Here is an 11,382-nt window from a genome sequence, read left to right on the forward strand (position 1 = left end):
TTAAATTAATAAGGGAAGAAAATACATTTACAATACTGTACTATATTTATTGAAAAAATCGCTATATAAGTGGACCCATGCAGTTCAAATTTGTGGTGTTCAGGGGTGAACTGTACTATTGTCCTTGGTTGTTTACTGACAATCCAGTTTCTTCTCATTTGTTATTAGCAAATTGCCACCAGCCTCTTGATCTTTTTCCCATCTTCGTCCCTCAGTCCTCCAACATTGGCAACTTCACACCATGTGGCTATGCCACTGGACAGTATGACCTCAAAATGCCTAGATTCCTTGCAGTAGCTAACATCTTGCATAGTCCACATGAGAACCTTACTGCAATGACCTCAATTAGATTCTCCAGTTATACATAGCGCCTTCCACTTCTGTGACTTTCAAAAATTAGAAGCTTTGATTTGTATACTCTAACTCAAATAGCATTTGAATTCATTGCTTTTTGAGGACCCAGTTAATTGTGAAACCATCTAGCCTACTCCTTTGCTGGGGTACAGAAGGAAGAGTTCTCTGACAGACTTTTCTATATTATTCCTGAAATCTCATATGTTAAAAATATCTCCTTTGCAGTAATTTTCATCTGGTTTTTTTTTTTCCAGAAATTCACCCATTCTGATCTAAGTTTCCTTATGTCTTTGAATAGAGCTGAACAAGGTCTTTCTTAAAATTCCTTGAAATTTCTCTGTATTGTGGCCTTTCATTCATTTCAACTTTAAGACTTTGTAGTTTTTCCTTTTTAAAGTAAATTAGTGATTTTTCCTTTTCTCTTGTTGGCTTACTCTCCCTCTCTTTCATTTTTCCTTCTTTTCCATTTTGGTAGAATTTTTTCCTTCCAGAGGCAACAAAGGTTATGAAAATTAGTTTTCCAAGCTGTTTTTCGATATGTATACACATACACATATATGCATGTGTATATATGCATGTATATGTGTATATGTACATGTATGTGTAATAACATTTCAAAATATTTTTCTCATTTTAAAGATTTTAAAACTATGTCTGGTTTTGTAGTAGGAAAGGAGTGTGACCAGGGTATATCAGGCAGTTAGGATGCACTTTAATTGCTTTGTACACAAAGTGATTATTTCATTGGAAATACTCCACTTTTCCACTTTTATTTATCAGCAGTCTGTACATTTTTAAGTGTTCAGTGTTCTTTTATTCACCATCTGAGGGATGAGCCTATCTGTCTTGCCTAATACCTTCCTTAGGGCCATCTGCATTTCTTTGTTTCTGAGACTGTACACAATGGGGTTAAGCAGAGGTGTCAGCACTGTGTATGTGACAGCCATCAGCATGTCCTCACGGAATGAGCCCCTGTCCTTGGGCCTCAGGTAGACAAAGCCAGAGAATCCATAGTGTATGCACACCACGGTGAGGTGAGAGGAGCATGTGGAGAAGGCCTTATACCTCCCCTGGGCAGACGGCATCTTCACAACTGTAGACACAATGAAGACGTAGGACATCATGATGAAGACAAAGCTGCCCACCAACACAAAGGCAGAGAGCACAAAAATAGCCATTTCCTGACGGAAGGTGTAGTCACACGCAAGGCACACCACAGGTGAGATGTCACAGAAGAAGTGCTCGATGATGGAGTCACAGAAAGACAAGTTGAATACAATGATGATGATGCACAGAGAAACCAGAAACCCAAGCATCCAGGAGGCCATGATGAACCGAAAGCAGATCTTATGGGTCATCAAGATGGGGTAGTGCAGTGGGTTGTGGATGGCAGTATAGCGGTCATAGGACATGGCAGCCATGATGAAGCAGTTATTGCCTCCCAAGCCAAAGAAGAAAAACATCTGCGTGGCACACTCAGGAAGAGAAATGGTCTTGCTGTCAGATAGCAAGTCCGTTAACATGCGAGGGATGACGGCCATGGTGGTACAGGTTTCTGAAAAGGACAGGGCACAGAGGAAAAAGTACATGGGGGTGTGAAGGTTGTGACTGAGCTTGATGGCCACCATTATGGACACATTTGCAGCTAGGATGGTCATATGGGAGAAGAAGATCATCACAAAGAGGGGACCCTGTAAGTCTGGGAAACTGGAAAAGCCCCACAGAAGGAAGGAGCTCACTGTGGTGTGATTGCCCATCATTCAATAGGCTCCATAAATTTCTCCCACAGATGTCAACATTCTTGAGGTCAAGACTCAGAAGATTGTAAAAAGCCCTGAGGTCTCCTGGCCTTTAGTCAATGGCTCTTTGGCAACAACAAGAAAACTCTTAATGAGAGAGCCAGAGAAATGGGAGGTAAATCCACCTGACTGAATTCAAGGTCAGAGTGATGAGAAGAAAGATTCTAGTAAAGAATCTGCATAAATGCCCTAGAGTGGTGGAAATACATTCTGGAAACCCCTGCATTTACCACCCATTTCTGTCTTCTACAATCAGAACCTGCAAGGAAGAGGGAAATAAGGAAGAAAAAATGCCTGTTTTCTCACCTATAGGAGTATGAGAACTAACAGGTATAAGGTGTGTGTGTGATCTAATCCTAACTTAGCACACAGAAGTACCGAAAAACATTGACTGAATCAACACAACTTTAAGAAGTAAAAGATTTTGAATGGCTTCCAAACATTCTTGGGATCTCTAGAATTGTCCCCAGAAGACACTGGCTGCTTGGTTAACAATTATGCCAATGAGTAGACTTAATAAATGAAATTACCTTTTTGAAATTTGTACTGGTTTCCTATTTATGACATTAAGTTGAGACTAGAAGTGTTCAATAACTGTCTCCCATTCAGGCAGATCTTAGAGGTGAAATGGTTAGGGAGAGACTGTCCCATCCTGGATGGCTCATTTGTGCCCATGATGTTCTAGTGAATTCTTTAGCTTTCAAGGAGACTTTCAGGACATTTTCTAACTGATACACTGGGCGAAAGGTTGCTTGGCAGCACCACTCTTATTAAAACTCAAGTTCCTCAGCTTGTTTTCATCACTTCTTAATCTATCCACTCTGGGTGTGAAATGACAGGAAGAAAGGAACCCAGGGACTTCGCATATGACGTGGGGTTTGGTTTTCAGGCACTATTGTCCAGGAAGGCAAGGAAAACATTGAGAAGGCATCAGTGTGGAGTTGAAGGTTGGGGAAAGAATGATAGAGACACACATTTTGTAGGATCCACAAAGCTTGATGAAAAAAAAAGAAAGAAAATATACCTTCAGCTGAGAAGTGTGTATGCTCTTTATGTACTGAACTACTGGGCCAAAAAATTACAGGGAGGCAGATCAGGCAACCAGCATTAGCTCAGCATCTGAAATATGCTGGTCAATACGCCATGCATTTGATAGAATTTTCTCTCCAAATTTCTCCCAACAACACTTTGTGGTAGGTATGTTGATTCTGATGCTATAAAAAATTGACACTAAGGTACAGGTTGCTTAACTGGCTATCCAAAGCCAATACATTAATTCCACAAATATTTGATCAAAGAACACACAATTGCCGTAACTGCTCCTGTGATAGGATATCTGGGTCACCAGGGGAGCATTCTGGAGAGTTCCATATCCTCACTAGCATTCATCCCAAATTTCTGGCAGGTGTTTCTAAAAGGAGAAAAGAAAAAACATCAGGAAAAGTTCACATGTGTAGATTTTTAAATTCTGACTGTGATTCTATTACTTTCTTTTTTCATTTGTGTTAATTATGAATCCTTCTCTCCTCCTAATACTCAAGGGAACTAGGGATCGAGAGCATGTCAATCCGGCATCACACCCATTACTTCCAGTCACTCTCCAAGGGCAGAGTTTGAAGGAGATGTTTTCTGGCCTAGGGTTTTGTGATCCATTCACCCTCCTTGTGCTGTACCACTTCTGCAGACTGAAAGGGACTAACTGACTTCTTTTCCTAAAAACCCCTTTCCTGGTTTATTCATGCCCCCACCCTTGCTAGAGCTCTGGTGGATTTCAGATGCTAATTGCTCTTAGTTAGGGGTGAGACCTATAAGAATTTGAGGCTATTTCTTGACATCAGCCACCTGGAACACTCTTTTGTCCCAGACCATGTCAAAACCCTGCACTGTGGGTACTCTAAACCAACCTACCTCCTAAGATGTACCTCCAGACCATGACCAGTCTGGGGAGTGCTGAAACCACTATGTCACTCATCACTCCCCACCAGCTGAAATGAGAATTTTTCTGGCAGCTACACTTAATTTGTGCCCATGGGGCAATGTTCAAAGGTAAATATTTATAACCAAGTGTTCGGAAAAGTGCATTCAATTTTCTTCCAACCCAATCAGAATAAAAGTCAGCTTTGAGTCTGGTTTTCTATAATTTTCAGAGAAGATACTGGTATTTTTAATGGGAAAATAAAGGAGTGTTTTATTGACTTATAGGTGCTAATTCTGATAGGAAATTTAATAAGATTTACATAAATTAGAGGTTCATAGGTTTATGTTTTCTCTTGTGTGTGTGTGTGTGTGTGTGTGTGTAGCCTCACCAAAAGAACTGTGTGTGTGTATGTGTGTGTGTATGTGTATATATACTTATTAGATCCACCAAAGAAAAACTTGTTTTTTTGTTTTGTTTTTTAAAATTTTTTAAAAGATTTTATTTATTTATTTGATAGAGACCACGAGAGGAGAGAGATCAGTGGGAGAAGCAGACTCCCTGCTGAGCAGGGAGCCCGATGTGGGACTCGATCCCAGGACTCCAGAATCATGACCTGAGCTAAAGGCAGTTGCCTAACCAACTAAGCCACCCAGGTGCCCAAGAGAGACTTGTTCTTAAAATATCACAACTGTTAAATATGAAGCCAAATGGTCATACCATTAGGTCAAAGGGAAAAAGGTGTGTAGGGTAAGGAGGACACACAAAGAATCAAATTGTCAGTGGTTTACAGGGAAATATACAATTAACTCATGGGCAAAATGTGCAAATTGCAAGACTTTATAAATGTTTTTCTTTACTTTTTTCCTGCTTAATTCATTTGATACAATAAAATCAACAAATTAGCTTTGAAATGAAACCCAGAATTATCCTGGAGTCTACTTTGTAATGGGGGAGGGGATTGAGCAGAATTAGAGGGACCTATGTTCAAATCCAAATTCTGCTTCTATTCCATTCATATGCGCAAGTAACCACTTTTCTCCTCTATAACATGACCCTAAATCTACCTCCTTGAGGGGTTACAGCACTAAGCCTGTACACTTATCAGATAAGTGCCCAGTAGCTGCTAGTTCTTTCCCCATTTGCTAAAACATCACGTGGTGTAGAGACCTCTTTCCCGGCTGGGGCTCAGCAACACGGGCTCACAAGTTACCTGTGACACTGTCCCTGCTCTTCTGCGTAAGCTGCTGTATGAAGTCGTCTCTCTCGGGCTGCACATTTGCCTTGGGGTGGAGTTTGCAGCCCTCTTCTCTGCAGCTTTCTAGCTTCTCCTTGCTTCATCTGTGTGCTAATTATGTCAGGGATAGGAAAACAACAGCATTTATTCCCCATCCAGTTGTACCTTTAGTATATTCAGTACCTTTTAACTGCCAATTAACCCTCACAGCTACTTTGTTATTAGTGGGTAGAATGCAATGTTCACGATAATAGAAATATAAAATAAAATTCCTACCTTAGGGGTGCCTGGGTGGCTCAGTGGGTTAAGCCTCTGCCTTCAGCTCAAGTCATGATCTTGGGATCCTGGGATTGAGCCCCGCATCGGGCTCTCTGCTCAGCGGGAAGCCTGCTTCCTCCTCTCTCTCTCTGCCTGCCTCTCTGCCTACTTGTGATCTCTGCCTGTCAAATAAATAAATAAATTTTTTTTTTAAAAAAAGAAGAAAACAGTAAGCTGTATGAGTAACTTATGTTTCTGCACAGTTTTCTACATGTCCTTCTCTCATGTCATTTAGGGATACGTGTTTGAGGCAATTTGCCCTTTGAATGACTGTGACAAGTTCACTTGGTCTGAAATTACAAGGTCTCTTATAACCATAGGGTAGCATCTTATGGTTGGAGTTGAGTTTTCCATGTACATTCCAAAGAGAGTTCTGTGGTCACCTGAGACCATTACCCCTTGAAACGACTTGGAGTTTCTTGCTTCCCAGTAGATACCGGGAGGATTGTTCTCTGTGGACCTAGAGTTCATTGTGATATGAATGTCGAAACAAAACCTTGTTTTCATTTTGATATAGCATAGTGATTATTCAGAGAAGTTTGCTCTTATTTATGTGAGGAAAAACAAATTAAGTATTTGAAATTTAACTTGTTCAGATACATTTTGGAATATGAATGATTCCCTCAGGTATTTTACTTGCTACTCACTAACATCATTTCCATAGTTTTGACAATATGCCAAGTCCCGGAGGTCTTCTGTCCTGTATGCAGGGCTAGGGAGAGAGCCTGTCATATAGGCTGCTGTCTAGGGAATCAGTCAGAAGAAAGGTAGGGAAGAGGATGAAGGTAGAAAGATTGTTGCGAGTGCTTCCTCATGAAGTATCTCTTCTGTAGAAGACCTTGCTGAAGAGGAAAATCCCCTGTAATCAAAGCCTCCATTGACTGCATAGGCACTCAAATTTTTTTCCCAGTATTTCATGAAATGTTTAAAACCATGCTGCAACAATTATCTTGTCAGCATCTGTGTCTCCAGGACCTACATTGCTCTGAGTATCTACTCTTGTATCATAAACAATCCCAAATTATAGTGGACTTAACTGAATTCCTATAGACTGGGCTCCATAGGGATAATAGACACACTGAACATCTTGTTCACTCTAATCTGGGTGTTGACAGTTAGCTGTTGTCTGAGACCTTGAATCAGAATGCAGCCTTTTTGACATGTGCATGGTGACTGGGGTCTCTGGGTGAGAATTCTGGGACAGCCAAGTGGATGCTGAATCAACTCTTGGGCCCTACCTCACTGGTACTGTGTTCTTTTCATTCAGACGGCCTTCAAGTTACACCTGGGTTCTAGGAGATGAAAAGAAATTACAACACTTGATGGGACAGTGACAAAGTTCTAGAAGAGCATGTGGGAGTGGAATTATTACTGCCATCATTTTTGGAAAACATCTTACACCACACCTTAAGATTTTACTATATTTGCTTCATCACATATCTTTTTGTACTTAATCCTCCTATTAATTCATCCTGAGATCTATGTCAAAGGGAATTGCAGACATCAGTATACTTCCTCAATACTTTACACACACATCAGTAACTAGAGTTCAATACTTCTTACATGTTTTATTCTGTGCAACTTTATGGAAATTTACATAAGGTGAAACATACAAATCTTAAATGTACAATCACCGGTGAACTGACAAATGCATCACGCTGTGTAACTCAAACACCTCTCATTACATGGAATACGAACATCAGCCTGGGAACTCTCCTATGCCCCTTCCCAGTGAGTCCTAGCTTCTCCTTATAGAGACACCCGTGTCCTGATTATTCTTTCACCACGGCTTCTAGAATTCTGGTTCTAGAATGTCATACAACTGTAATCAACCCTCATACCCTTTTTTTGGTAAAATTTCATGGTTTTTTTTTTTTTTTTAGTATATACAAATGCAGTGAATTTTCATATGTTGATTTTTGTATCCTGCAACTTTACTGAGTTCATTTGTTTGTCCTAACAGTTTTTTGTAGAGTCTTCAGGATTTTCTGTATATAAGATCATGTTATCTAAAAACAGACTGTTTTATATATTTTTTTCCAGTTCTGGTGGCCCCCCCCCTTTTTAAATCTTGCATAATTGTTCTGGATAGGACTTCAGAACTGTGTTGAAGTTTCAAGATTAGATATCTCCAACTTGTTTCTGTTTCGTTATTAAGTATCACATTAGCTGTGGGCCTATCATACATGATCTTTATTATGTTGAGAGATTTTATATTATAAAAGGATATTGGGGCACCTGGGTGGCTCAGTGGGTTGAGCCTTTGCCTCTGGCTCAGGACGTGGTCTCCGGGTCCTGGGATCGAGCCCCATGTCGGGCTCTCTGCTCAGCAGGGAGCCTGCTTCCCCCTCTCTCTCTGCCTACCTCTCTGCCTACTTGTGATCTCTCTGTCAAAAAAAATAAATAAAATCTTTTTAAAAAGAACACTGAATTTTGTCAAATGCTAGTTCTTCTATTGAGACAATCTTTTCATTTTTATCCTCCATTATTTTAGTGTAGTGGTTCAGATTATCAAATGAAAAGGCAACCTATGGAGTGGGAGAAAATATTTGCCAACCATATATCTGATAAGGGATTAATATCCAAACATATAAGGTGCTCCTAAATCAATAGGGGGAAAAAATGATGAAAAATGGTTAAAGGAACGGAATAGACATTTCTCCAAGATGACCTACAAACAGCCGGTAGGTTCATGAAAAAGTGTTCAACATCCCTAATCAACAGGGGCATGTGAATCAAAGCCACAATGAGCTATCACCTCACTCCTGTTAGAATAAATATTCTCAAAAAGACAAGAAATAACAAGTGTTAGGATGCAGAGGAAAGGGAATCCTTGTACATAGTTGAAAGGAATATAAATTAGTATAGCTATTATAGAAAACAGCACAGAGGCTCCACAAAAAATTAAAATAGAACTACTATATAAACCAGAAGTCTCACTTCTGGGTATATATCTGAAGGAAAAGAAATGAATATCTCAAGTATCTGCACACCCATGTTCATTGCCACATTATTCACAATAGCTAAGATATGGAAACAACCTAAGGGTCCGCTGATAGATGAACAAACTCACATATCTACATAATGGAATATTATTCAGCCTCCAAAAAAGGGAAATCCTACCATTTGCAATACTGTGTATGAACTTGGAGGACATATGCTTAGTGAGATAAGCCAAAGACAGAAAGACAAATATTACATGCTATCTCTGTGGAGTTTAGAAAGTTGAACTTGTGAAACCAAAAGTAGAATAGTGGTTGCCAGGGGTTAAGGAGTAGTAGAAATGGGATGATATTGGTCATAGAGTACAAACTTATAGTTAGTTCATGTACAACATGGTGACTATCGTTAAAAATAACATATTGTATACTTGAAATTTGCTAAAAGTAAATCTTGAAAGTTCTCATTACAAGAGAAAAAAAGTATAACTGTGATGCTGGATATTAACTAGACTTATTGTGATGAGCATCTCACCATATATACATATATCAAATCATTATGTTGTATACCTGAAACTAATGTAACATTATATATTAATTATCTCCATAAAAAAATAACTAAGAAAATGGAAAAACCTAACATTACACCTAGAGGAACTAGAAAAAGAAGAACAAATGAAACCCAAAGTTAGGAGGAAGGAAGGAAATAACCATGATAAGAGCAGAAATAAACAAAATAGAGACCAGAAAAGCAATAGAAAAGATCAATAAAACTAGGATCTGATTCTTTGAAAAGAGAAACAAACTTGACAAATCTTTGAGTAATAATACAAAAAGAGAGAAGACTCAAAATTAGACATGAAAAAGGACACAGCACAGCTGATACCCAGACATCACCTCAATGGATGCAGAAAAAGCATCTATAAAATTCAACACAGTTTCATAATAAAAATTTTCTGAAAATTGGGAATAGAAGGAATGTACCTCAACATAACAAAGCCCATAAATGAAAATGACAAAACCCTAGCTAAAATCATACTCAATGATGAAAGATTGAGAACTTTCCTCCAAGAATAGGAATAAGAGCAAGATGCCCACTCTTAGTACTCCTTGTTCAACATAGTACTGGCAGTCCTAGCCAGAGCAATAAGGCAATATAAAGAAATAGAATGCATCCAGGGATGCCTGAGTGTTTCATTTAATTAAGCATCCAGCTCTTGATTTCAGCTCAGGTCATGATCCTTAGGGTCATGGAATCAAGTGCCACATGGGGCTCCATCCTCAGCACAGAATCTGCTTGGGATTCTCTCTCCCTCTGCCCCTCACCTGCTTGCATGTGTTGTCTCTCTAACATAAATATATCTTAAATAAATAATAAAAGAAACAAAAGGCATCCAGATCAGAATGGAAGAAGTTTTACTACTACACATGACAGTTTTACTGTCACTGTTTTTAGATAACATGATCTTACATATAGAAAATCCTAAAGACCACCAAAGAACTATTAGAACTGATAAATTCAGTAAGTTGCAGGGTACAAGATCAAGGGTTTTATACAGAGAACTTTGAAAGATGGTACTTATTTTTTCTGTTTTTAAGGTTTATTTATCCATTTCAGAAACAAAGCACATAGGGTGGGTGGTGGGCGGTAAGGGGCAGAGGGACAGAGAGAATCCTGAAGCAGACTCCCTGCTGAGTGCAGAGCCTAAGGTGGGGCTTGATCCCAGGACTCCAAGACCATGACCCCAGCCAAAATCAAGAGTCACCTGCTTAACTGACTGAGGCATCCAGGCGCCCCAAAAGGTGATTCTTACAAAATCACTGTTCATTGTTAATGATTTTTCTATGAGTCGGCAATACAAGAAAGGAGGGATGGAGGAAAGAAGGGAGGAGGGAGGAAACACGGAGGGCTGAGAGAAGGAACCAAGGAAGGAGAAATGAAACCTGAGAAGAGGAAGGAAAGAATCGTGAAAAAAATTATGAAGACTTACCTCTATGTGACTTACTATGGGAGGCGATGGGTATGTTAATTAACTTGATTTACAGAGATTATTTCACAATGTATATGAAAGCGTAACGTAATCAACTTGAAATACACACAATTCCTATGTGTTCATTATACCTCAGTGCTGAAAACAAATCCTAGAGAAAACCTGGGAATATGGATGATTTAAATTTCCTTCAGAGATTATTTATTTTTGCTTTAGGCAGGCATTTCGGGCGAGGGCGATCGCGTTAACCCAAAATAGTATTGAGATTACTGGGAACAGGGTTTCAGTCTTTGGGATGGTTTGATTTCCTCTCCCTTTGAGTGTTCCATTTGAAAGCTGAGGATTTTTACTAGCACCTTCCCTCCTTGTTTGACCCTGAACTACAATTTCCCCAGCCTCTCACAGCTTCAAAAATCTGTTTGGCTTGGGGCGCCTGGGTGGCTCAGTGGGTTAAGCCGCTGCCTTCGGCTCAGGTCATGATCTCAGGGTCCTGGGATCGAGTCCTGCATCGGGCTCTCTGCTCAGCAGGGAGCCTGCTTCCTTCTCTCTCTCTCTCTGCCTGCCTTTCAGTGTACTTGTGATTTCTCTCTGTCAAATAAATAAATAAAATCTTTAAAAAAAAAATCTGTTTGGCTTATCAGCAAGTAATCTGGGTTATATGCTTTTTAGCCCTTCAGACATTAGTTTTCATTTAGCAAATTCCTCAAGATGAAAAGTGATACAGAATGGTGAGCTCCCAGTAGGGTTTTTGTTTTTGTTCTTGTTTTTGCTTTTGTTTTTTCTTTCCAGGATCATGGACACTCAAGCTGTTTTTGCTTTTGTTTTTTCT

At 39.5% G+C, this 11,382-nt stretch overlaps 1 protein-coding gene across 1 annotated transcript; it reads right to left on the reverse strand.

Moving 5' to 3' along the window:
- Window positions 1–1,148: 1,148 nt before the first annotated feature.
- On the reverse strand, window positions 1,149–2,111 carry LOC309840330 (olfactory receptor 10T2-like; the record flags this gene model as incomplete). Its single annotated transcript, XM_082682391.1, has 1 exon — window positions 1,149–2,111. The coding sequence occupies one exon, from the start codon at window positions 2,109–2,111 to the stop codon at window positions 1,149–1,151; it is 963 nt and encodes a 320-aa protein (XP_082538517.1).
- Between the last annotated feature and the right edge of the window lie 9,271 nt (window positions 2,112–11,382).

Source organism: Mustela nivalis, assembly GCF_964662115.1.
Source record: "Mustela nivalis genome assembly, chromosome: 9".
NCBI classification, from domain to species: domain Eukaryota; kingdom Metazoa; phylum Chordata; class Mammalia; order Carnivora; family Mustelidae; genus Mustela; species Mustela nivalis.